The 27,203-nt window shown below is 44.9% G+C and overlaps 1 protein-coding gene across 2 annotated transcripts in view; it reads left to right on the top strand.

The window, feature by feature from the left end:
* Positions 1–27,203, top strand: part of GRIN2B (glutamate ionotropic receptor NMDA type subunit 2B) — a 262,368-nt gene that overhangs the window by 55,444 nt on the left and 179,721 nt on the right. Inside the window, exon 3 of one of the 2 annotated variants that reach the window (XM_080393094.1) lies at positions 1,800–2,228. In XM_080393094.1, the coding sequence (XP_080249220.1) occupies positions 1,818–2,228 (411 nt within the window). In that variant the 5' untranslated portion in view covers positions 1,800–1,817. Of the gene's footprint in view, positions 1–1,799; positions 19,184–27,203 lie in introns of those variants that run through there. The other variant, XM_080393095.1, reaches the window with a different exon arrangement.

The raw sequence follows: 27,203 nt of genomic DNA on the forward strand, positions 1-27,203 counted from the left end.
CTCAAAGTCTCTTGGTTCTCCTTGTGAGCATCTCTCAGAAAGTGAGTCTGTCAGAGAATTTAGAATCGATTGGTATTTCACACTTGTGGTCCCTTTCAGCCTTCTAAGCGGATTTGGTTCCTCCTGTGCATATTTATTATCTATTTTATTATCTGCTTATTTATCCAGTAATATCAATGCAGGATACGTTCTCTCTGCTTTAGCATGACAATAGGGAGCAAGTGCTGAGCCTACGTGTTCTCCTGGACCAGGCAAGATCAGGCCTCCTGTGCCCTTTCCCTGTGGGTGGCTGGTTCCAGGTAGGACTGTTCCGTGGACTTCCAGCTTCCCCAAAGTCTTGCTAGCTTTCTCCCTGCTGCTGTGGCTTTCTGTTCATTTGATAGAGGCATGTGTAGCAGTAAACAGTGTTGAAGGGTCTCATTCCTGGACTCCCAAGGCCAGAGGTGTAGTGCCAACAATCGCAGGGCTGGTGTATTTATTGCAAGCATGCCTGGCTGTTGAAGAACAGAGTTATGGGCATGAATAGCTGAGCAGGACCTTTTGTGCAGAGGAAGAGCCTTCTTTAATTTTAAATGCCTGAAATCTCCTTGGGACAGCAGCATGGCCCTGGGTGGGCACACTGAGCAGTGCTGCCTCCCACAGGGGTGGTGGGAGGGTGGGTGGATGCTGCTCTGTTGTTGTCTCCAGACTGGGGGGATGTCTGATATTTACACTGCATAGGTGCTGAAAGAATTAATTTTTTAGTGTTTGTAAAGTGCTTTGAGGATGAAAAGTGCTATGGAAATGTGAACTATTATTAAAAAGAGATAGAATAAAGAAAGAGCTAGGAACAATCCTGCAGGGAACAGTCCTGCTCAGGCAGGGGCTGGAGAGATGACCTCATTGGGTTTTTCCATTTCTACTGTTATGATTACAAAATAAAGTGGACGTGGTCAGGGAAAAGATTGCTGTAACATCCCTGGCTGTAGTAGCTGAGGGTGAATCTTTGTAAGCTTTGTGGGTCTTCCTGCTTCTGGGCAAAAGGATTTGTTATATGGGCTTGGAGGGATTGTCTTCCCGACACTGCACTGATCCAGTTTTGGCCATAACTGCCAGGAAATTTTGTGTTCCTGGCTTTTTAAAAAGAAATGAACCTTGTATAGGTGAAAGGCATATGGCTGACTGTACTACAGACTGGAGCTGTGTGTGTCCTGGTGGTAGGAAGCATACATGGCCATCCAATGACCTTGCCCATTTGTCCTGGGGGAACCATGCTGAGAAAGTAAAAGGGAACCCTTATCTGCCTGGTCCCTTCAGCGTCCCTGCCTATGCCTCTAGCAGAAGGCCAAACTGATCACAAGCACCAGTAATTCCTTTGTGTTGAGGGTGAGCACTTAGACATAGACTTGACATAAGCGATTAGTTTCACAAAGACAGCCAATCAGCCATCAAAGGACAATTCTCTATCACTTTTGACTTGGGTCTCAGAGTGACATGGGACTTGAGACATGACATGATCCCATCTTCTGCTGACAGCTGGTCTCTGAAGTGACTCCAAACTCTGAAGTAGAGGCTGGACTGGTCTAGCCCCACCTCGACTTTAACAGAGCCCTGAATGTAGCCAAAGGGCTGGGTATCAGGCAAGAGGAACTGGTGGGTGGAGGGCTAGTGGCTGAAGAAGATCAATGGATCTGCCTTGTAGGCTGAGTGTATGATTGACTTGTCAATTAATCACTTTCTCTTTCTCTTACTTTCTCCCCTTTCTTCTTTTTTTTTTTTTTTTTTTTCTTTTCTTTTTCTTTTCCTTCTTCCTCACTCAGGGAGTGTAAGTGCCAAAGATGAGGCCCAGGGTGGAGTGCTACTCTCCAAGGTTTTGGCTGGTGCTGGCAGTCCTTGCGACAACAGGGAGTGGGGCCCATGCCCAGAAAAGCCACCCGAGCATTGGCATTGCAGTCATCCTGGTGGGGACCTCAGACGAAGTGGCCATCAAAGATGCCCACGAGAAAGATGACTTCCACCACCTATCAGTGGTGCCTCGGGTAGAGCTGGTGGCCATGAATGAAACAGATCCCAAAAGCATCATCACCCGCATCTGTGACCTCATGTCAGATCGGAAGATTCAAGGGGTGGTATTTGCTGATGACACTGACCAGGAAGCCATTGCCCAGATCCTGGACTTCATCTCTGCCCAGACCCTCACTCCCATCCTGGGCATCCATGGAGGCTCCTCTATGATCATGGCAGATAAGGTAAATTTGAGCTTCCTTCTATCGCAGACCCGCAGATTGAAACTTAAAACAGAAAGTAGTATCTTATTCTGTGATCCTCAGGTGTAGTCTCATGGGGCTGAAGAGTTGGGGGATTAGAGAGTCTGAGATTCAAAGAAAGATTAAAAGAGCTAACTGTGTGTAGCACCACTGAGAAGAGCCTATTAATCATGTGGAATTATCTGCAACAGAGAAAAACCAAGGAGGGAAAGGAGCCGGTAGAAGAGAGCTGCAAAAGAATCAGCCCTTTTCTTGTTCCTTAGGAAGGGTAAAGACCCCTGATAATTGTGCTTTTTTTTAAAGGTTTTATTTTTGCCTGTGCTTTACCTTGGAATTGTCAAGGATGCTAGCTTGGGTTTTTCCTGCATGCAGCTGGAGGACATTGTGGGATTTTCAGGGACGTTTAATATGACTCTTACATCTTAATTGGAAAGTAATTGAATCTTTAATAAAGCCATCCTCTCTCAGAAGTGTTCATTAGCTCTTGAAGTTAAATAGGTGTTAGCTAAAGCAACTAACCAGTCTGAACTAGTCCAGCCAAGTATTTCTACCCCCGCCCTCCTGCGCTATTTTATTCCTTCATATCGCTGACATTTCACGGTTTTCCCAGGCCCCAGCCACTGTTCTGGGGAATTACTATACAAACAAGCCTTCCTGCTACTGTTTTGAACAGGGCAAGATGTAGAGGGAGCAGCATCTTTGGCCAGCTGAAACTCTCAGCTTAGGGGAGCCTCTACGGGGTGCAGCTGGATCTGATACAAGTCTCCCCCTCTGGGAGAAACAAGGCACACAGCAATTCACACCTGAACGTGCATTTGGCCAGATGGTGTGGCTAATAGTGGCCTCTGGGCTGCGGTGGGCCAGTAGGAATATCTGAGAGGAGTGGGCTGTCCTTTTCCCTGCAGGCTCGGTGCCAGAGTCTGGGCCAAGCCCTTTATTGAGAAGACCCTCTTGACCACACTTTGTGCATCACAAAGAAATAAACAGGGACACAAGCCAACAGCCTTTTTCTTTTACAGGTCACTTTTAACTGAATCTGAGACATTTAACCGGGCAGAATAGGGTCTAATTGAATGACAGGGAAGAACTAAACTGGCCACCGTGGCAGCTTTTCGTCAGAAAATGGTTTAGTGAGCTGAGAGACCCAGGCACTTTCTGTTTTATTTACCTTGTAAATAAATAATCCAGTGCAGATTATTGTAGGTGAGTAGATGGGAATAAATTACTCACAAATTATTTTTTCACTCTGACCAACCGTTCAGTTACCAAATAACATACAGTTAATATGCGGTGTTATTGTCTCATATCAGCCTTTGGACTGCAGTAGTCATGGAATAAAATAGCCACAGGCCTTTTTTTTTCCCCCCTTTCCTTCAAGAGTTGCACAAGTGCTAAAGTCATGTCATTTTGCCCCATGCCACCGACAGTAAAGCTTTTCTGTCTTGGAGGACAGTCAGGCAACAACGTTGCATCTTGATGCTCTCCTGCCTGCTGCATTGCATAGTTATTGATGTCTGTGCAGAAGAGCTCTGAAGCCCTCATTGCTTGAGTGCTGCATTTCACACTTACGGTGACATTTTACATCCTCTTTGAACAAGTGTAAGTAACTGATGCCAGATCTCCTAAGCACTGGGAAAAGGTCCTTGTGACTTTGAACATGGCAGGCCAAATTCTGATTTCAGACTCCCGCAGTGTAAATCCAGCACAGCCCCATTGCTTTTGGCAGGATTAAACCAGATTTACGGTGCCATAATTCAAAGAGAGATCTGGCCTATTGAACTTTGCAAATTTTTCTTTCTACCTTGGGAAGGCAGCATCTCCCACAACTGCCCTGTATACCCCACTGGCTTGCTTCTGAAGAGTGTTCTGGCGGGCAGGCAGCCCATGGGGATCTCAAAGGCAGAAGCCTTATGAATGGAGACTCGTGTTTTATCAAGCTCCCTTTTTTTGTAGTTTTGCAGACAAGAGAAGCAGGTTACATACACAGATCTGCAGTTTTAGGAAAGGGCAAGATTTCTTTTTAAACATTAATTGGAAAGGCTGACCTTTACAGCTTCTGATTCACAGGTGTATAATCTTTAATGGATAATATTTATTTGATGAATTGAATTAAAATATGGTAGAGAGTAAATACATTGATATTCTACTAAAAATACTGAAGTCAGCCTTCTAAGTCCTCAAACGATTTATTTTCCACTGAGGGCTTTGACAGACGCTTTGCTTTTAGTGACTCTTAGTAATTTCTTTGCAGATGACTTGTGTGGCTGGAGTTTGATCCTGCAAGCATGCATGGATCACTTCTTTCAGCATCCCCTCAACACCCACAGCAGTCAGCTGTGATTGAACTTGCTCAGCATTTCACAGGTTCAGACCTGCACTTATAGCTTCGTTATGCTCCATGTGCATTTGTGATCAGTAGCACCAATAATACCTAAAGAATGCTACAAACCACTAATGCCTTGGTGTGACAGATAAGTCCCTCTTCTCTGGAGGTTAATGCGAAAAACTCCTCAGTCAAACCACCCTCCCTGGAGTAGCATGTGAAATTCTGTTTCACCTTCAATGAGGGCTTAATAAGTGTGTCTGGGAGGAAATTTGTGTCTATGTGTAAAAAGGGTTTTGTAATACACTGTGAAGCTGGTAAATTGAGACATGAAAGGGCAGGCAAAAAAAAAAAAAAAAAAAGGAAAGAAAAGAAGAGAGGATTTCAAACCTGATTTTTTTTTCTTGTATATATAGACAGAAATATTGTATAATATGCATTATAGGCTGACTTCATCTCAGTTCACATGCATTTGGAAGTTTGCTACCTACCAGCTGGAGGTCTAGGTATCATTACAGTCAGTGGGGAAGGAGGCACCACTGGAGGACAGCTCACCCCACCCACCTCACGGTGCAGTGACATGCTCATGGGGTAGGCCTATGCCTCCGCACTGATTACTGAAGAAGGCTGTACCCCAGATTCCTCATGATGCCTCAAGTTAAATGCTGTGAATCCTGCCCTATGTATAACACAGCAGGTGGAGGTATGTTCCTGAAAGTGTAACATCTGGCACTGCTGATTGTTTTGTTAAAACTCATGCTCTTTAATATTGCATTTGACTAGGTTTTGTAGATAATGTATATATCTACTTGTTTTCCCTGTGTTTTGCCTTTCTCTTCTGAAAAATAAGTATATAGGTATTTGCATATGTTTTTGCTGCTTCTCTCCTGGGTGCTTACGTCTCTAATCCCACCTGTTTAGCTGTTACACAGTGTTACATTTAATCTCTGCCTAATTTGGCGTCAGAAGAAAATAACTAGATGATCTGTGGTACACTGCAATCTGGGTTTAGTTCCAGGAAAATGAAGCATAGACACATGATGTGCCTCACTCCAGCTCTGGAGAGACCACTTTGCCGAAGAGGAGTCTTGTAATAGCCAGTTCAGTCCCTTCGGTCTCAGATGAACATGCCAGCAGTGATGCCAAACAGCGTGAACTGCCGCAGTTGTTTTGGTGGGGCTGGGTGGCCTGGGAGTGATGGCTGAGGGGTCCAAGCCCTGCAGCTGTAGGGCAGGGTAGAAGAGTGATTGCGCTGCTTCAGCCCTGCAAGGAAGTTCCTGGTTCTTGTTTTGGTGCTGACACCTTGCAAAGGGACTAGGAGGATAGCGTCATCTCATCTGGACCTCTGACGCGAAAGGGATCAGCACAGATCGCTGATGATCTGTAATTAATCTAGAATTGGTGATATGGAAAGGAGAGAAATGTGCATCACCACCAATGTTAGGTTCTTGTGATCCAAGAACTTTGCTTGTGGAAGCTCTCTGGTCTCTTCACTTTGCCTGAAGTTGCTGCAATGACATTTATAGCTTTGTGTTGCCTGATCTTAAGCATTAGTTTGCTTTGTCCAGAGGACTGCAATACACTTGTGTCTGGTGAACACATCTGCTCCCATTCCAGCATTTAAAATAATTTCTTCTTTCTCCCCAGTTGTTTTGAAAGCAGAAATTCAATCCTATAATGGTGTGGAAATAGCTGACAGATGAGGATTCTCTGTTTAGGAGACTGATGGTGGAAGGAAACATTCAAGGCTGCAAACCAAGCTCCAGTTCAGATAAGCACACAAGCCAGTATCTTGTGTTTGCAGACCTGAGACTGGAAATGGGCTGGGCTTTTCTTCATTATATTTTCAATATTACCTAAAATCACTTTTGCCCAAAACTATAAGGTAAAGGAGCAGTCACAGAAAAGGAAATAACAATAACAATGTACATTTATAGGCAACATAAGAGAACAGCAAATTGTTATTCAGATTTAGGACACTTCCAGTGTTGGAAAAGATTTAGCTTCTTGCCTAAAAAACGACCTCACCATTTGGCTGACTGGTCCGTTTTGTAATGATAGACTACTTAACTTTTTAAAATAACAGAAAAAGTCAACTTGGGGATAATGAAAGCAGAGAAGGTAAGAGCAGAAAATACCTTGGGTTCTCTTATAGCACAGCTGGTGACCATCACTTTTGGTGGAACTGTCCCTTGCTAGTTCTCCACAGTGACATTATTTTGCCAAAGCTTCATGTACTGTGCAGCTTTATAGTAGCATAATGGTGCACAGGCAGCACCCAGGAAAAATACTGGAAGAACAGGATGATTATGTTTTCCCAGCTGAAGATCATTCTCCTTTCTCTCTGCATCCCTTGCTATTTTTTCCAGGGCTTGCTTGTGCAGGGTAGCTATACTGTTGGAAATAAATGGGTAGGAAAGAAGATCTGTTAAATTGGGCTGTGCCCGTAGTAATATCCGAAATAAAAACTTGAAATCTAAAATCTGTGATCTGTTCTAGGACAGATTCTTCCTTCTCTCACACAGCATAAAGCTGACTTTTCTGCTACTCTTTCTACTACCTTGGTTTTTTTCCCCACCATTCACACCAAAGCTGAATTCTTTTCTCTGACTTTCCATCCCGACTTCATAAATCCTTGTCCCCCCTTTTTTAAAATTTTTTGTTATTATTATTATTTTTATTGTCAAGATTTCCAAAACATTGGCTCTCTTCCTTTCAATGCTGAAGGTTGCTGTGATCACTTCATGCCTGGGTAATGCTGCTGCAGCAATAATATTCTTTGGTATTTTGGAGGGGATCAAGTCCAAATTTGGGCTACAGGTGTAAAGCACCAGGGAAGAAAACAAGCTTCTGGTCAGAGTGTAGCAAAGTGATGCTGCAGGTACAGGGAAGCCAAAACTAGTTGGATAAGCTGAGCACCTAGATACGCACTGAAACCAGGACAGAGTCAAAGACACTGGGACAGTGCTGCTAAAAGCAGAACATCTGTAATTAAAAGCAAAGCACTTTCACTCTCAGGTTTCCAAAGGTTAAATAATAGGGATGCGTGGTGAATGCAAACTTCATTTTTTGGATGTAAATCTGTTTCATTTCCATTAAAGATGACATCTGCAAATTTTAGAGGCCTGTGTGAAGGAAATTGGGGGGGGGGGGGGGGGGGGGAACCAAACCAAAATAAAAAGTTCACTTTGAATGGATTATATGAACAGGAGTGAAATAAATTCTGAACAAAATGCTGCTTGGAAAGGGGGGGAGATAAAAGACATATTTTGATCTGCAGACATTGAAAGAGTATGGTTCAATGTTGATAGAAGATTTCTAACCCTTTTTTCCTTCCAAAGGAAAATTATATGCAGTTCATGTAATTTCACAAAGTATTTTTGTTTCTCTGAAACTCTATTTGATTATAGCAATAGTTTAAATATTTCTTAGACTAATCTAGTGAGTGGCAAAGATGAGTTTAATCTTAAAAAATAAAATGAAATAACCAGTGGTTTCCTTTCAAGCTTTTAATAATTTTATTTAGGACATGATTAATACACTACTTCTGCTTTTGGTACTCTGTTTCCTCTTGCTGCCAAACAAAAGCTCTGTGTAGTTCACAAATAATGAATTAAATATTGTGTGTCCTCAAACTATGAGCCTGCTGCAAAAGTTGGAGAGGGAGAAGAAAGGTAGGTCACAGAGCTATAAACAATAAAAGCTGGTATGGTATGCCAGTGTTGGTTTTCCCTTGAGCATACACATGTAATAACAGGCCAGGTGGTTCTGTAATTTATGTTTACATCTGTGTATAATCCATCCATACAAAATTACATTTTTTCATATAATGAAAGGGAATATAGGTAGTGTATTTCTGTGGAGTTTAATTAGCATCTGAGAATTTCCCTAGAACAATTTTTATTACTTTACAAATGAATTACAGCACTTAAAATCCCTTAGATATTAGGAACCCTGGAAATGAACTTTTAAGAGCTTTAACCTCTCCCTAGGGCCATTAAATCCTTCAATGTTAACTCTCATTTTCTAAACAAGACCCTCAAGTACTCTTGCCAATATTATTTCAATGAAAAAAAAAGACTTTTCAAAGAAATGTATTGTTTCTTTTACTAAATATCCTATTTAAACAGTCTGCTTTTTTTAATTTTCCAAGTTTCCCTCTACTTTATCTCCCATTTGCTTGGGAGGAACTCCATTTCAAGGCCTTCAGTTTTTTTTGGGTATAGTTTTCAAGAGTCACAAGAAAAAAACATGAGTTTGGTAATTATTTTTTTGGGGGGTGGGGATGGAGGGTGTCACTTAAAAAAAAAGGCCAGCAAGATTTTTTTTTTTTTAAATCTTACAGAATTTTAAATTAAAAAAATCTTAAATATATATATAATATATGTGTGTGTATATATATATATATATATATATATATATAAATAAAATGTTATATAAACATAACTTTCCCTGAAATATCCCCATAGCTTTTTCCCCCCCTAATAATTTCTACTGATGCATTTCATATCTGCCCTAAGCCTTGGAAGTGCAATGCCTTGGATACCTGAAGCCTGAAGGAACCATCTGAGCTTGAGTGTCACAGAGTTGTGAAGAAGAAAACCTGGAGGGACTCTGGTGAGGCTCATGCCCTGCCAAGGTGCTTTTGGGCGGTGGCAGTGCTGGGGCAGGGGTAGGATGCTGAAGGAGAAGACAACTACACGGAGGCACGGGTGCACTCCCTCGGAAAAAGTTGTCCCAGACAACAAATGCCAAGCAATACTGAAGTCTGGTTCCTTTACATCAGCCTCTTGTAGCTATTTATAAGCTGCTTTATTTTGGGTCATAGAATTCTTCTTCCAGGAGTACTGAGTGTTTGTTTTCTTCTGTTGTTATAGTGATGGGGTTTTTTTGAGTGACAGAAGACCTTTCCTTGCCTAGCTCCAAATGTAACCGCTGCAACTTACCTGAGGGAAAGAGAAGCTGAATTAGCCTCTTTCCTACTAATGTTTAAATGCAGTGTTGCCATTGTTTGCCTAGAAATAGAAATATTGAAATATCTGTGGGGAAAAGGTTGATTTCCACCCAGCTTGCACCTGGCAAGTGACAGGGCTTTTGTGGAAAAGGTCTTCCTTGCTAGCTTTCTAACCTTGATTTTCATAGTGATGATGTTTGGGTAGATCTCCAAATCTGTGAGCACTTATTTAAAGAAAATCTGGGAGTTTGATGAGATCTGACCCACAGTTATTTATAATCATTATTATAACCCTTTTCTTCAAAACAAAAACTCAACACAAAAGTATTAAATCAATTTGTGCCATCCCCAGCTGGACAAGGAGATTAGTTTTTTTCATTCTGGAGCAGGCAGTCCTTTATTACAACCCCAAGCGGTTACTTGTCTCACAAAATCTAAATTAATTACACTCAAATTTGTCCCTACCCTAAACCGGCCTCAAAACGAAATTGAAAACATGGAGTGTGAAATTGCCTGATGCTTCTGCTTTAGATCCGCATGTCATCCCCCAGTAACCATGGGACAGAGAGAAACAATCCTTTCCATGGAATCTCTTATTCTCTTTGCCTTTTATTTGCCTTATTAACCAAGTTTGGAGAGGGTGGATTGTGAAGGAAGTTAAGGGAATTGCATATACACAGGCTGGAAAAAAACAAGGTACAGAAAAAGATAAAATTGTCGCCTGTGACTCTGTTAAGGGTCTGGAGGAACTGATGTATGAAGAAAGACTGAAACAGCTATATGTGCGTATTGTAAATTGGCTGAACAGTGAGTCAGGGTATGATTTATATATGCAGTGAATGGAGGTAGACTAAGATTAGAGAAAATAATGTCTGGTGTAGCTGCCAGAAGTATAAGTCGGAGCGACAGGATAAAGTTGAGAAAAGGTATTAAATTATATATTATGATATGTTAAATGATAATATTAAATGATCTATATGTGTATCAAGAAAAAAGTTCAGACACTGAATTTTATTAGGATGTGCTCTGGTCTCCTTAGGGAAGAGCACAGAAACCGTGTTGCTTCAGGTGTTTTCAAGCAGGACTGAACTAAATGCTGGAGAATGTTATATAGCTAAAGCGGAGGAGAAAGAAGATGAACAAGATGAGAGACAGACAGGAAAACGTCTTCGGAATCTAGGATTGGGGGGGAGGGCAGGGAGAAGGAGAGAAAAAGGAGTAAGTTCTGAGAGTGACTGAAAAAAAATACCCTAAAGGCTCTGTCAAGGCAATTTTTCTTGTGTGCTTTGGCAGTAGCTTCTAGCTGTGTATCTATGAAGTGCCTGATAATAATAATAAATGTACATTTCAGAGGAAGGTGGGAAGAAGGAACGAAGAGCATAGAGAGTCTAACGGCAGGCAGGAAAAAAGCAAAAAAGGCAGGCAGACACAGTCAGGAGGACTGATCTAAAGGGTGCCAGCAGAATCAAGCAGGTCTAGCAGACCCGAGTTCTCACTGAAGCTTGGTATAAAACATAACTTTAAGACAGTTACTCAACTTCTGTCTACAGCAATTTGCCCTTTGCGAGGAGACCATAACAATGCTTTTGTAAAGTGCTTTGAGCTGTACAAAAGGCAAAGGCTACCTAATTGCTAGGGAGCAATTAATGGATTTGTCTAGCTGAAGTAAATACAATGTTTCATATAAGAATGTGGACTCCAGGAGGAGAAGCTGTAACCCCCATTAGAGGTGGCTGAATAGCTGCGGCGTGCAGGAGAGCTTATTGTATGCAGGGCTGATAGTGCTGTCTATTGTAAGCTTGCCCAGCATTCCCCATTATAAGATCCTCTTGGGGGTTTCCTGTAACTTTGCCAGACTATGACTGTTTGAGCAAAGTTTCCTATGCCAGGTGTATGCCTCAAGCTGATTGATTTATTTCGTTATTTATTTGGAAAATAAATCAGCTCTCTGAAAATGGGGCATGGGAAGATACGTGATTTACCCATGTTGCAAGTACTGACATGTTTTCCTCCAAAGGTTTTGCCTGACCACCACAGGTCCTCAGAGCAAAGGCGCAGGCCTGGAGGGGTGTCTTTCAGGGGGGGACTTTCAACTAGAAATGTACTTATGCTACCACTGCATAGGCTGCCCCAAGGCTGGCATTGTTACGAGCATGAGAAACTGCGTATGTGCAGCAGACTCTTTTTAGCTATTTGCTATGCATCTTGAAAAGATCTTGTCTTGCAAACTGTGCTTCAGAACTGCAGCTAGACCTGGGGGCTGCACAGGCCATGCTGGGGCTGCAGTTCTCCTCTGGGGTCCTGGCTGGGTCTAGGCAGGAGAAATGCACTGTGCAGCAGGGGCTCTGGGCTGGCACGTGGGTGAGGTGGTGGGCAGGGTATGCAGGCTGTGATGAGGAGCAATGCAGAGGCAGAGCATCTGGAAGAGATGCTGAAACAAGGACATGGGTGGGGAGCTGGGAAAAGGTGGGAAGCAGGGGATGGGATAGGAAAAAGCAGAGAGGAAAGAGGAGGAGACATGCCTGCACAGGTGATGCTGCTTGGCTTGCTATGGGAGCAAGAGCTGGGGATCAGGGGGTGGCAGAACTGCTGAGCAAACAGGATGTGGGGCGTGAAACAGGAGGGGAAACCTGTCAGGTGGAAATGGGGTAAGGAGAGCAGGCCTGGGCTGTGGCAGGGCACAGGGCAGTGGTACTGGGCAGCTTCACCTGTGAGCACTGCCTCCCCCTCCACCCGGACAGAAATATTCCCTCCCTGCTCTGCACCGAGCCACAAAGGGAATCAGAAATGGTTCCTTGAGGGGGATGAGGACACTGGCATCAGTGCTCCTCCCGGGGGAAGGCCAGTGGGTCTCCCAAAGCATGCCTGGGGCTGGCTCATCTGTGCCTCCCCTTACCAGCACACCCTGTGCCGGGGCCCCAGGCCTGGTGGGGAGGGGGAAGGCCCCCTGCAGCCTCTCTAGCTGCCTGGTTTGGGGCCAGTGTAGTCACTGCCAAGCTTCTGTGCTGGAGGGGCCAGATGGGAATCATTAGGAAGATGCTCTGTGATGGAGCTGCTGGCTGCTTCAGGTGTGTGCTCGTGCAGTGCAGTGCTTTGTCCCAGCTCCTGCTTGGGTGCTTGCTTTGCTGCTTGCTTTCTGCAGAAGCAGAGCTGTGTCCTTACCCTCCCGTCCTCGCTTGCTGCAGCAGTACAAAGGTGTGGGTTGAAGAGCCACATGGTGTAGCCCTGCCGTGGGGCTGTGCAGCATGTCCACCCAGCTGCCAGCCTTCCTGAGTCTCAAATCCTGCTCCACACCTGCCACCCTTCTCCTCCTCTCCCTTCTCTTGCTTCCCTTCCTCTCACCCTCTCCTGTCACTCTACCCATTTCTTAATTGTTGTTTGCACTGTCCTTTCAAAATGCAGTGTGCTGTACAAATGTTAAGTGTTTTTATTATTATTTCTTCTTTTTCGTTTGCATCCCTCATCCTCTCTTCTCTCACTATTGTGGCTTCCAGAGAGAACGTGTGGGCTTACATTATTTATAGCTGTGTGAGAGTAATTACAGAAATGATTTAATTACTCAGTTAATACCGATCTCCACATCACCAGCTTGACGAGCTGGTGATCCTCTCACTGCAGCTGAACATGCAGTCTAGCATTGTCTATACCACATCACGGATGAGCGGGTAAGGAGAGGTGAAGCTTGGGAAAGGTTTGTGACAGCCTTGTGTGTTGCTGGTTACTCCCCCTGGGCTAAGGGATGAGGACCTGGCCAGGGGCAACTGTGTGGCGTCACCTCAGCTGGGGCAGAGCTGCCTGTGAGGTGGTGTGCGGTGAGGGTTTATGGCTGCCAGCTGATGGGGGCTGCCTCCAACACAAACCTACTTGATCTGAAGGTTCAATATTTGGTGTGCTGCATTAATGAGCTCTTCACATTTATCAAAGGTCAGAGATCCAGGAGGGTTTTATTGTCTTAACTTCCATTAAAGCCTACCAAATCATAGAGGTCACCCACCCTGCATGGGGCTGAGTGCGAGGTAAAATTACTATCACCAGAAATGTTCTTTCTTGCACATGGATGCATGTAGCTCTCACCCTCTTGAAATAAATGAATTTTCCCTCTGAAAGGGATGGCCACCTCTTTCTGAGACTCTCCCCATTAGAATTACAGTGTTGCCACTGCTTCCAGTTCACAAAGGCTTGTGGGGAGTAGGGATCCTCCTGTTGCTGGTGTAGCATGGAAGGAGGTTGAGAGAGGGGAGTATGTACTTTCCTTCAGGGGACACACTGAGCCGATGGTTACTGATACCTTTTAGTTATCTACTAAAGACTGTTAAAAATAAAACCATAAACCACCACCTAGTGAGCTGAGGAGAAACATAAGGAGGACAATCCTCGTCTGAAGGTACTGTAGATAAAAATGAGGGGTCAATGGACTCTTAACAAAGGAGGCAGTCGCTTGGGAGGTGGAGAGAGAGACTCTTGTTGAATAATGGCACATTTGTCAGATAATGGTGTATGGAGAGAGCATCTCTCAGAAGTGTCTGCCTTCTGTGTCTCCAAGCTGTGTGGTTCCATTTGGGCTCCTTCTTGGCCTGGGCTGTGGGCCAGGCTCAGCCTGTTCCTCGGCATGGCAGGGCTGGGTGGGTGGTGGGAGGGTTGGGAACAGGTGGCATCGGGGCTGGTAGAGTGGAGTGCCAAGCTGCCAGGCGCAAGACACCTGGTATCTGAATGGGCTCTGCCCACTTCCCAGGAAGCGATGGCAATCGAAGAAGTAGGTTAAAGTGTTTTGAGTGCGAACAGTGATTATAGGTGCCTTTTTTTTTTTTTTGACATCCAGCATGAGACAGGTTAAGGCATCCCAAATGTGAAAAAATAGTGGGCATCTCCATCTTCTGAAAGTTGGGTCTTTCAGGTTGTGTCTCTGAATGGACATCCAGAGTTGCTCATTGCTTTTGCAAATCCACATGAGAGGCTTTTTCACACCACCTTCCCCACACCCCACACCCCGCCACCCCCCAGCATTTGGCAAGCTTGAAAGTCAATTTTATGACCTGACATTGGAACAGCTTGTTGAGAAGACAGAGTGAGTGGAAAGGCAATGGAACAAGTAATTTTGTCAGCTCCCAAATGAATGAATCCTGTTTTCAGTGGATTCACATCCCATGGTTAATTGACTCTTTAATGCAATTATATACTAAGACTAATGTGAGCTCAGCCCTTAGTAGACACCAGAGAGTCCACAGAGGAGAGAACTTGAGCTGGGTAAAGAGACTTCAGAAGAGCTCAACTCATCCTTCCCCCAATGGTGAGGACCAGGGGCATTAAAAGGATCTAATTTCTCCACCTACTGCCCTGTTTCAATTGATGTCCAGTCCAAATAAGTGGGTGTGCCCATAGCAGTTTCATTTTTTCAAGAGCTGTCTACACCTCCTCCCTACAATAATCTCATTCCCCCAGGTCTTCTGTTACTTTTCTCCCAGTTTCCACTGTGTCTTTTATACCTGCTGGCTGGGCAAAAGAGCAATGTACTGTGGTGCCCCAGGGGTTCTGGGTATAGGGGCTGCCCACTGCAGGCATGCTGCCAGGTCAGGATGAAGTTTATTTGATTGCCTAGTGAGCCTTTGAGTTGAGTGGGTGAATCATGTGCACTGCTGTGGGGCCAGACAAAGGATGCAGGACCACATGCGGTTGCAGGCTGTATGTTGCACAGCACTGTAAGGATTTAATTCTCCTTGACTCCTCTGCCCCTTTGTCAAACCAGGTAGGAACTGGCCAGCCAGTTCAAGAGTTACTGGGAAGCCTAACTGACACATGCACAAACACACACCAGGTTTGCAGAAGTCTTATTTCCTATAGAAAACAAGCTAAAAATGTACACAGAAGGTAAGCAAAGCCCTGCATCAGAATTGTCTCAGGAGCTGTGATTTCCGCACAAGTGACCCGTGCACAGTGCATCCCAAGCATGCTTGTAGGGTGCTCGCCCTCCCTGCCACATGCTTCCACAGTGACTCACTCTGATTCACCCCAGTGCAGTCCTGCTCTGTGATTCGCATAGACAAGCATGTAATGCAAGTGGTGCTGTCTCTTGAGGTTGGACATTTGATTCACGCTTGTGTTCAGCACACATGTGTGCGCTCTGTGACTCACGCTACTGCACCACGGTGGCTTGGATTGCAGCAGCAAATGAGACATAGTCATGAACAGGCACTTGCTCAGTGTTGTGTACTCCTATCCTTAGCTTTTGAAGGAGAACATGGTGCAAGGCTTGGAGATTTTAATATTTCTATCCAAAACCAGACCTCTTGAGAAAAGAAATTAGCCTGATGACAGTAGCAGTAATTGGATTATTCCGTTAGTATCCTCTGTGGAAGAGGAGGGCATATGACTTTAACTATATTTTCAATGCAGAGTCTTAAAAATTGCACTTAAAATGTGAATTGCACCTTGGTTTTCTCTGTTTTCTGCCCCACTTCTTTCTGCTTTTGGGCTGGCTGATCTTTCTGTCTAGCCTTATGGGCTAGACTTGTGGCAAGGCTACAGCCAGTTATAGTGGTTTGGGTTCCTCAGATGGCACTGAAGGAAATCAGGGCATGCTCTAACCAGCAGGTGCCTTGGGTGGACTAAGAGGGAGCCAGCCTGAAGGTGAAAATAATGAAATATCCATTGTTCTAGAGAAGGGGGTGTGCTGAAAGGGCTGAACCCCTGGGAAGAGGAGAGATGTGAAAATCTGAGAGGTGTTATTAAATGAATGCAGGGTAGGGAAGTGCACAGCAAACTTTCGACATGTCTCTGAGCAGCAAATTCTCCTTGGTTCTATGGGCTAATCTCCTGCAGTTGCAGTTTGAGCACCAAAATAATTTATGATGTGACTGACAAAGTTTTGGAGTACACGCATGCCTGCTGGAGACAGCACTGCTGAGGTGGAAGGAGATAGGGAGGAACTGGACAGAGGATGAATGAGCCAGCCTTCTCTTTCTGCTGTTTGTGGTCATGTGACAGACTCCCCAAAGTCATGTGGCCTCCCTCTCTTTTGTTTTAAGTCTCTGATTATCTTTTGGTAAACTTTTGCTTATTTGGAATCTGCCAGGTGAGTTTTGCTGGGCTTTGGTCACATCCAAGTATTTGATGCAGTCATTACCTGGCCAGAGATGCAGCTTATTTTGCTAGTCATTTGGTTCCTTAATTTAGATTTAATAAGTCATTTTGTGCTCCATTAATTAGGCCTTCATACAAAATGTTTAATACCAAAGTGTGTTTGCTTGCAGATGGTGGAACAGTTTCATTTAGGGAATGGCTGGAGACCTCACTGGGCTGCACCATTCCTTGTGCCCATGGTCCATTCTCCCGCAATGAGCCATGCTGCCGTTAACCTTCGCTGTCTCCATGTCCTGGCGTGAGGCCACAGGGCTCATCTTCACCAGGGCTTGTCCCAGCCATTCTTTCTGTCTGATCCCTCTGCCCTTGCTTGAGCTCCCTTGGAAGATTTTATGTGCACATGCGGATTTTAGATTTCATCTGCTTAATTTTTACAAACTGAAGCTGTGGCTGACAGCTTTCTTGCCAGAGGCAAAATAGGCTGGCAAAAACATGCTGTGATACTGACCACCGGGAGGAGAAAAGGAGGCTGAGAGTGGTATTTGTCAACTGCTGTGCTTAGGGCCACATTTCTATCTGACAGTGTTGCTCACCTGTTACTGTACTGGTCCAAGCAGTGTGTTGCTCTATGTCTTGAGATGTGCCTGTAATGATACTCAGTAATATACAGTGCAAGCTGAGGGGAAGCATTTTGTGCCTCCAGAGTGCCAGTAGCCAGCCAGCAGCTCCTGCCATGCTGCTGCTGTAAAATACACAAATCTCTTGAATCATACATTGATGGCTTTTTTGTTTGGTAGTAGAGGAGTAAGCTTAGTTTTTCCATTTCTCCCTCTCCTGGTCTAGCCTAGACTGCAATACTAGGAAAAGGATTTTCTTGCTTGGCATATTTGGGTTTCTGTGGCCAGGGAGAAGTGTTTTTGTATGGGAACGGGCAACAGCATGTGGAAGATGTATGGCTGTGTCTCTGTAAACATGCCCGTGCAGAAGCATGTCCTGTCTTCCTCCACACTGCATGCATCCCTGCAATCGAGGAATCCTTTTGGCCAAATGTTTTGCTGCCATTTGATGAATAAATTGGACAGGGAAATGAGCTGACATGAGTAGGTTAGACATGAGGGGGCAAAGATCATGTTGTGACAATCAATCTACATCTGCACTTAGGAATCTGTAGGGCATGGTCCTCTGGGAACTCATCCCCTGGAATTTGTTCCTTCAGTAACAAGGAGGGAACCTCCAGAGGATAAAGTCATATTCTGATATTCCTTCCTTGCCACTTAAGTGGCCTTATTATTCTTCATACTGGTCTGCCTCCATGTGTTTGCATCCTTTGAGGGGTAGCCCCTGCAGAATGGGTGGGACTTCTCCTTGGGGCTGAGAAAAGGTGGCAGAACTGTGCCAGGGTAAGAAAAGGATGAGGTGGCCTGTTGAATGTGGGTGTTCGACAAGAGGCAGCAGTGTGGAGGAAGGAATTAGGGTACCCTAAGAGTGAGAGTGGAAGGAGAGGAGGGTGTGGGAAGAGGAGGTTTGACATGATGTTCAGAGTAATTCGTAGACTGAAGCAGGCAGAAAGGTCTCAGGGTGAAATCAGATAATTAATTAACGACTGGAGGGATGCATCTTACTCTCTCAGCCTGCAATATGTGCATTGTGTAACTTCCAGTGAGTGTATCTCTCCTGCCACTTCTCTCACTTACCCCATGGCCAGATGTGCTCAGCAGCCCTCAGCTCTCTTGCAAACATCCTGTATGTGCCTTCTCAAGGCCCATGCACCAGAGGCTGGAGCTGCTGGTGGCTACTGTCACCCTGTATCATGTTGCCACCTCCTTGGTGACATGTGCTGCCACCCTGCACTGTCACCATGTGGTTTGCCATGCATTCCCAGTTTCTGCCTTGTCCTGGGAGGTTTTTGTAGGGGGCTTTAAAGAAAGCAATGGGGGCTCTAGTTGCCTTTTCTCCTTTTCTCCCCCTGTTGCCCAAGAGGCAGGATCTGGCCCCACTGCTGGTGAGCACCAGGCAGGAGAGTGAAGGCAGTACAGCATATGAGGAGTGACTCATTCTCCAGAAATGAAGCAAATGCACAAAAATGTGTCTGCACCTAAAGATGGGGGGTGGGGGGGTGGGCGGGGAAGGAAATACAACTTAAGACTCAAAAGGTTCACTTTGGTTGCCCAAGTACCCCCAGAGGAAAACTCTTTGTTGCCAAATACTTTCCCTTCCACAGCCCCATTATTATTTTCCCCTTAGTATTTTCCCTTAATGGTTGAATCGTTTAACACCACATACACAGTCAGATCTGGCCGCTCTGGGGCGATTCTGGGTTGCCATGGCAATGAGGCCTGTCTCTCCAAATTAGGACATTTTTCCTGCTGCCTTTTCTATGCGAGGCTTTCTCTCATCTCTTTTTCTCTTACTCTCCCTTGATGTCTGAAGTGCTGAGTGCTGCCTCCTCTCTCACTCGCTCCCTGAAAGGGATCAGACTTTGCCCGTCTGAATTAATTCCTCTGAAGCCCGTGCCAGCTTGGCGTGTGTCGCCTCTGCAAGGACCAACTTTATGCTCCTCAATGAACCTGCTGCAGGATCAGGGTAGGAAGGGCTAGGAGAGGTGTAAAGGTGGCGAGGTTAGCGGGCAACAGCAGTGTGTGACCATGGCGTGTTTATACCCTGCTCCGTACACCGCTGCCTCATCTCTGCCTGGGTGCTGCTGGGGCTGTCTGGAGCTGGGTGCTGGGGTGAGAGCTGCTTAGCTTAAAATATATCTTAGAACCAGAAAAGCTAGTGGAATAAACCTGGGGTGAACATAAATGAGCTGGCATGCACAAATCTGTCCGACAGCCTTGGTTCCCCAAGGTCCCATCCTCTATGGGGTGGGCACCTGCAGTGAGACCGTAAGAGTCATCTGTCTCTTTGGGGTGTTGTGCTGCTGGGCCTTGTCCCCTGGATACAGTGAGCTGTGCCTGGTACGTGTCAGCGTGCTGAAGCAGACAAGTGGCTATATACCACTTTTGCACCTGTATATTCCCCTTGCTGGCTTGGGATTTGGCGTGAGTCAGACCCACCTCGGTTTATTCTGTCTGTTGTCAGACTCCCAGGGCCCCTGTGGCAGCTGGGATTAGTCTGACACAGGGATGCCCCCAGCCAAACTGTCTTCCCTGGGCTATGCCTCTGACCCAAGGGAGCAGGAAGAGAAAGGACTTGGCATAGAAAGCAGTAGAAAATTCACAGAAATGGAGACATGCCCATAGTGGGCAGGTCTGGGTGGCTGAGTAATGTCGGGGGCTGGGAGCAGATCTGCTGTCCCAGAGGAGTGTCATCATGACAGTGTGAGGCGATGCATGGCAGAGCAGTATGGTCCAGTGTTTTCTACACATCAGGGCAGAAATGAAAAGGTGATGTGATGAAGTTTCCTTGCTCGTTCTTCCCCTGGACAAACGGGCTACTACCCCAAGACCAGTTTTTAACCTTGTGGTATACTTTGGGACTTTCATGTATAGCAGAAGGCAGAAAATCAGGGGAGGGCAAAAATAATGTATTGTGAATGTTTGGAGTGGAGATGAAAGTGTAAATTTTGGTTGAGAAGATGATTGGCCTCAAAGCCTGTTCTGTCCTGGCATTGCTGTTTTTCATAAAAGATCCTCTGGAGCTGGGGGCAGTTGGCTGTGAAGTGAAGAGCACAGCAGAGTGATATGCCATGGCTGAAGTCCTTGGGCTCAATCCCAGGTGCTCTGCACTTTTGGCTGCCGTGGGACATCAGTAATGTCCTGCTGGACTGACTGGGTGATCAGGCACACTCCTTTTCTTCAGGAAGACAAAAGTCTTGATTCTGTTTAATGATGCACTGTTTAAATAAAAAGAGGTGGGTGGACTTGTAAATTGGTCTGACCCATGGTGGTAGGGACTTTGCTATACTGTCCCAGTAGACTTAAAGCTGTCCAGTAAATGTTAATTTAGAAACTTTTTTGCAATGTGTGAACTGGTTTAGATCAAAAGCTGATTTAGCCCAGTGTTCTGCATCCAACAGCAACTGAAAGAAGATCAGTTGCTGATACTTCCTCCAAATATTCTTCAAGCACCCTGTGAGTTATGGTTCAGGGCTTTATAAGCTAGTCGGTGTATCTTTGTATTTAGTACCACTGGATGGGGTTTTTCTTCCATACACTTACCCATGTGCAAATTCTTGGCATTTGCAAACCTATACACATTTTTAGCATCCAAAAGACAAGGAGTTTCACCATTTAACGGCTTATGGGTTGAATTAGTTCTTCTTTGTTGGAAATTTGCCACCTGGCATTCTTTTGATAACCCCTCATACTTTTACCGGAACAAAAGTCTTAGAAGTCTTCACCATACTCCCCCCAGCTGTCACTTTTCTGCAGGAGAACTGCAATTTATTTAGTTGGTTCTCAGGAAGACCTTTCCAGTTGTGTCATCCAGCCTCATACCTTTTTTGCCTTTTCTGCATCCCTTTGGGGAAGGAATTCAACAGACACTTCAGTGGAAACAAGGAAAATCTGTGTACCATAGGTATCACTTGCAGCGTCTAACTGAGCTGGCCCTGACACGGATACAACATACCCTGTGCTGTCCCAGGGGATCGTTTTGGCTCTGCCCTCTGAGATGTGGGTAAGAGGTGTAAGTGCCCATCACTGTTTGAAGGGCAGTTACTAAGCTGATGGAGCCAAACTGTTCTTGGTAGTGTCAGACAGTGTAATGAGAGGCCATGGTAGCTCTTTGGACTTTAGAAGAAAATTTTCCAGTATGAGGCTAGTGCAGTGTTGGAATGAGGGCCCCAGGGTCAGCCACAGCTGATTAGATTTAGTGTTGGTGATGGTCTCATTACGAGGGGATCCTTCAAGACCCTGTCCTGCCAGCATTTCTGTGATGCCATGAAGTGGCATTAAGATGCTGCAGAAGTGATCTGTGAGTCTGAGGTGCAAAAACTTTCTAGAACTGCCCTTATGGTACAAAAACTCTTTGTGACTCCTTTTTTTCCCCTGAGCTCTCAGTTTATATTGGCATTGATCTATTAGGTTCTTGTCCCTTTGCTGCGTCCCTCTAGCAAGCACACTGCAAGCTTTTGAGCTGTGATGCTGAGCAGGTAGGTGTTTAGCACGCTCTGACCCAGGAGCAGATCCTGTATCCCTGGGAAGCTGTGACGTGCTGAATAGCTGATGTTACTGTCAGCCTCCTGTCTGTGGCATGCCAGCACTGCCAGCCCAGCTGCACAGGGATGTTTGAGCAGGGCCCCGTTAGCAGAGAGCAGGGTGTGGGGCATGGCTTGGAGAGAGCTTGGTTTGCTGAGCAGAGCAGCGGCTGGGTCACAGGGGGAGATGTAGAAACAACTGATGCCTGAATCATTGCATGCCTGGGAGGGGGAAAAGCCAATTAAGACAGCAATTGGAAAAACCAGAACAAAACTCCTAAGACTTCCTATAATTGCAACAGATGTATCGGAAGCTTCCTCAGGTGATGAGCAGGTTTTGGTGGTGCAAGCTGGAAAGATGGCTGAAAACTCAGATGTGCTGGGATGTGGAGGTGGGATGCTTCCCAAACACTAGTTCTGCTTCCTAAGCTTTTCACACTTTCTTCTAGTTGTACCTGAGATACCCTGAAACTTCTCTTTCTTGTGATGCTATTATTTCAGGTGCTTGCCCTGTCTGGAATGCAGAGATAGCTTCAGCAGTTGGAATGTGCAGGATTTGAAGGCTGAATTTCTAGTCACCTTGTTTTATTTCTGCCCTGCCCTTAGCTGTTTCTGGCCCCAGCATCTTAATTGTTGTTCTGCTCTTGTATGTTCATGACTTAGAGAATAGTAAGATTGAAAATGAATGGGGAACAGGAAAATGTATCTGGACTTAACAAAATAGTCGTGGTGTGGTTTTGTATCTGGGAGAGGTTACTGTGAAAATAATTTGTTCTGAAAGGGTATGGGGCTTGCAGAATGGAGGGGATTTCAAAGGCTTTGTTTAACATTAATAATGCTACATTATACATGTAAATGCCATTATTAAAGGCTTCTGGGTATTTCAGCAAAAATAATTAGAAGCATAACTTTGGTGCATCTTGTGTAAATCAGTCCAAGAGAATGAGCTAATGGCAAGAATGAATAATTATTCCCTTGCCTTCTGCTGCACCTCTGCCTTAATTTCTATTGCATCCTTTCTCCTGGTCTAGAACAAACAAATAGCCTCAGAAAAAAACAGGAACAAAACAGGAGCACTGGTGCTCTGAGCATCACCTGGAAAGAACGAACTAGTGTTCTCACTCTGAGTGGCTGGGAGAACTGAGGGAGGACTAAGGGAAACGCAACATGAAGAAACTCTCAGGCCTCCCTAGATGTGCAAAAAGATTTAAACCAGTGCTTGTGAAATGTAATGATGAATAGGACAAGTAGGTAAATTTTTTGCATGCAATACCCAAGTACTTCAAGTTTGTGCCAGAGGGGAACATTTTCAACCCCTTGCTTTCCTTGGGAAACAATTCCCTTTAAATTGAATTGAAAAATGCAAGATGATTCTTTATGTGTGGATTACTGCTACAGGATGACTGCCAAAACAGTCAACTACAGTGAACAAAATAGGAAATATAATTAGTGCTGCAATTTCAGATCACAGAGAAAGAATTGTAGCCGCCTCTAGGGAAAACAGAGACGGAGCATTTGAAGGAAACAAAATTTTAATTTTCCCAGCCATGGAGTCCCGCAGGAGGGAGCTTGTGGGGATGAGGAGAGCTTTCAAAAAATGATGAAGCTGAGACTGCAATCCAGTACGTGTGTGCAATAATCACACACTTCTGTACAGCTGAAAGTGTAAAGGGATGGCACACTTGGATTCTGAGTGCTGATATAATGCATATGTCTCCAGCTCCTCAGCAGACCTTTATGAACTCCACTGAGGCTCTTCACAAGCACGGCAGAAACTGCTATGCAGTCAGCAGTGGGACCAGAGCCCAAAGCAGCTAAATGCTGCTAACCAAAACTGAGGAAGGAACCAGAGCCTTTGGATGGAGATGCTGGGAAAGAATGAAAATTAGAGACCACTTATGAGTTCCTCTTGCAAAAGCTCATGCTAATCATTTGTCATTTGAGCTGTGATTGGCGTTTTAAGGGGCATGTTCTACTTTGTTCTTTCTTTGGGGATGGGCACTTAAAGTATCTGAAGATGACAGAATGTATATAGTGTGTGAATATATGTTCAGAATACTGGTGTATATGAAATGTTTCTAAATGTATAGTAGAACTGCCTGAAAGGTTTTCCAATGGGACAATTTTCTGCTGGAAAATGTTGATTCCACAGTATTGAAATGTCCCCTGGGAATGTGTCAAGCCTGTCACAGATGTGGATGGAAATGAGGCAGGTTGGTTGGTCTGCAGAGAGGCTATGTGGCTCTTCCAGATCCCTCACCTAACAGCTGAGTAGGCAACAGTCTACAAAACCTAATCTTTTTTTGTGATGTCCTAAAAAGGAGTTTGTCAAGTTTTTCTCTTCTGTAAATTATGCCAAATATTTGACTTTTTGCACATGATGATGGGAGAACTTTTTGCCCTCTGGCTACAAACTACCAATTCTGTTTTCCTGCCAGCTCAAGAAATGCAGTGCAATTACCCACATGTGCCCCTTCAGACAAAAACTTAAGAATGCCCCTTAAGTTGCTCTGGTGCCTTTCTCATCAGCAAACCCCCCACACACAGGGTCCATCACCATCAAAACTCTCTCGATCCTGGTAGCCTGCAGCCTTCCTGGCCTCACTCCGCCCCCTCCTACCCCCGCCGCGCCCCCCCCCCCCCCCCCCCACCGATGCTTCCCAATCCTGTAGGGTATAGGGTAAGATGGGACAAAGCAGAAGAGCTCGCTACCTACAGAAAGCATGGAGGGTGGAGTGGCAGGAAATTAGTATGCATGATTCCCCTGGTGTTTCTTTCTCTGTTGGAAGTTCCCCCTTTGGTCTGGGGCTCATCTGAATCAATTTCAACGTCCCTTGCTGAGGACCTGTATCCTTTCTTCTGAGGGGTAGTGGTGGTCTGTGGGGCTTGTCGGGGGAGGGGAGGAGAGGTGGCAGTAGGGATTTGTAAATGCAGGATGATACAGTCTGTGAAGCAATATTGGGGAGAAGGAGGCTGTGTTTGCTACAGGCAATGAGAAAACATTAAGCTGAAGCTGTTGGAGATCTGGAGAAGGCAGACAGGACAAAGGGGCAGAACAGGCAGAGAAGCAAGAGATTTCCATTCTGAGGACATGCTCGTGGTATGTCAGGGAGGGGCTGCACTCAGTGTTCAGTGCTGACGTATAACATACTATTCTGCTGCATTCAGTGGGAGCTTGTGTGTGTCCAAGATGTCGTGTCTGTATACTTGTGCCTGCAAATACATGTCCAGGAGAGTCTAGATAAAAAAAAGGATGCTTTCTGACTTTGCTACGACATGCTGCTCTCTGGGCCTGGATACCTAAACCACACCTATGAAAGAGTTATATCCTTTTCCCATATATGTCTGTGTGCTTCTTTCCAAGTCCTGATGAGTAGCATGGTGGGTAGGAGAGGTGCTTTGCTTGAACTCTGTATGGTGATTGTCTGGGATGCTTATAATTTTACCTTCTGCAATTGGACTTATCTGCAATTTGACGCATTGTGTATCTGTGAGCAGGGTGACCTTTGCAGATCTTCTTGGTCATTCTGCAAAGCAATGTCAGCCTAAACTACATTACTATGGATAATACTCAGGGATTATGGGAGTGCAGAAATAACAGCTCTGTGAGTGGCATGGCTGATAAAATAACTGAGCCAGAGATGCCTGTTAAAGTGAGTCCACTCTGCAGCTGTGCATGGGTGACGGAATCTGCTTCCAAAGTTTGTAACGAGGATGGCCAATTGCTCACCAATAGCATCTGCTTGTGTTTCTGCATGACCAGAAGACTTTGGAAAATGGAGTAATCACAAGGCCTTTCCAAGAAGGTCTTGGCCATCACCAGAAATGTGTTTTAAAACAGGCCATGTATGGGCAAATCTCACACATAAGAGTAATGCTGATTTGTAATGTGTGCTTAATTTTGATGGCTTTTAACTAGATGTTTCTGAGCTGTCTGAGCAAGCCCTTGCGCAGAGGACATGTTTTCCAGGGCTTGTGAGGACATGCAACTTTAAAATGCTTTGGCAGGAGCCAGCTGTAGCCAGCTGTTGTGTTACAGGGATGTTCTCCTTACCCCTGTGGAGCAGCCTGTGAATGGATGCTGAATGAAGCTGGCTCCTTGGCGCTGAGTGACTGCTGGAAAGCACATGGCATCAGGAGTAAAATGAGCTAAGAAAACATGCTGAGTAGAGAACAGAGCAGACAAAAGCCTTGCCAGAGCTGAATCTCTCTGGAAATGCAGGTGATGCATGGGAACAATCGTATGGTAGCTGACCCTAAACCTACAAACAAAATGAAAAGCATGAGTAGCTGGGAGCATGGGCTTTTCTCAGGGGATTTCAGCCAAATAAGGTTTCATTTGAAATGGGAGTATGTAAATGAAGTGAACCTGCAGTCACTGCAAACTCAACCTATGGTTTTGAACCAGAGTATTAAAAAGAAGACAAGAAACTTGAGAGGGCTTGTGAAAGCAGAAAGGATGAAGATACCATCTGGCAATTCTTAGAGGTTAACCCAGTCCCTGATAAAAGACTGGATGCTGGTAGGAGGGGGCAAAACTCATCAAGGGTCGCCAGAAAGAGAACATGAGCACAAAGCTTGCTATGGTAAACCCTGGAAGAGTACTCTGAATTTCCCAAGGGGAGGAATCACTGATTCCAGAGCAAGTCTGGGTTTGGTAAGGAATCTGATATGCTGCAAAAGGAGAAATCTGCAAAAAGTGGTCTGGCCACCTTCCTGCTTCAAAGTCAGCATCAACCAAAAATGACACAGGGAACTACTGATGTTGCAGCAAACAGCAATAACCAACACAGTGCCGACATTTGAGAAAAGGGTGTAAGAACTGCAGTGCTGTGCTTTACTTTGCAAATGCATTCCCAATATAGTTAAAGAAGATGCCAACATCATCATTAAAACCAGGCAGCTCTTTGTAGCTGCAAAGGACAGTTTTGCAATAGCAGATGATTTTGTTCTCAGCATCAAAGCAAGTGGGATACTTCTTGAAGTTGCATGGGAGTATATTTAGTCTGATGCCAGAAAAAATGGCATTAGCCTTGAAAGAAAAACTAATGGAAGGAAGAGATAAAGCAGGGAAATTCAGAATGTATGGGGGTGAGTTGATCTGTTGCAGGGAAGTGGTTGAATAAAAAATATGGCTAAAAGCCCAACAAACTTGAGAAGGAATGATTCGTAATGAATTGTCAGGTTCAAAATCAGCTAAGCTGAGGTCTCCTCAAGGTACCATTTAAGGATGTTTTCCTGGGGTGATGGAAGCTGTCTGGCTACAGGGTACAGTGGTATGATCCAAGTCATCCCATGATTCATGACCCTAGAAAATTCCTTTTTGGTCATAAGTGGAGATTAGAGTAAATCAAAGATTTTACTCCTCTGGAAATCATCAGGTGATGAAGTGAAGTGTGTAAAGCTGGATACAAAGGATCTAAAAAAGTAAATAAGTTTTTTAAAATAGATCCATTTCTGCTA

This window comes from Falco punctatus (assembly GCF_963210335.1).
Source record: "Falco punctatus genome assembly, chromosome: 6".
In the NCBI taxonomy this organism is placed as follows: domain Eukaryota; kingdom Metazoa; phylum Chordata; class Aves; order Falconiformes; family Falconidae; genus Falco; species Falco punctatus.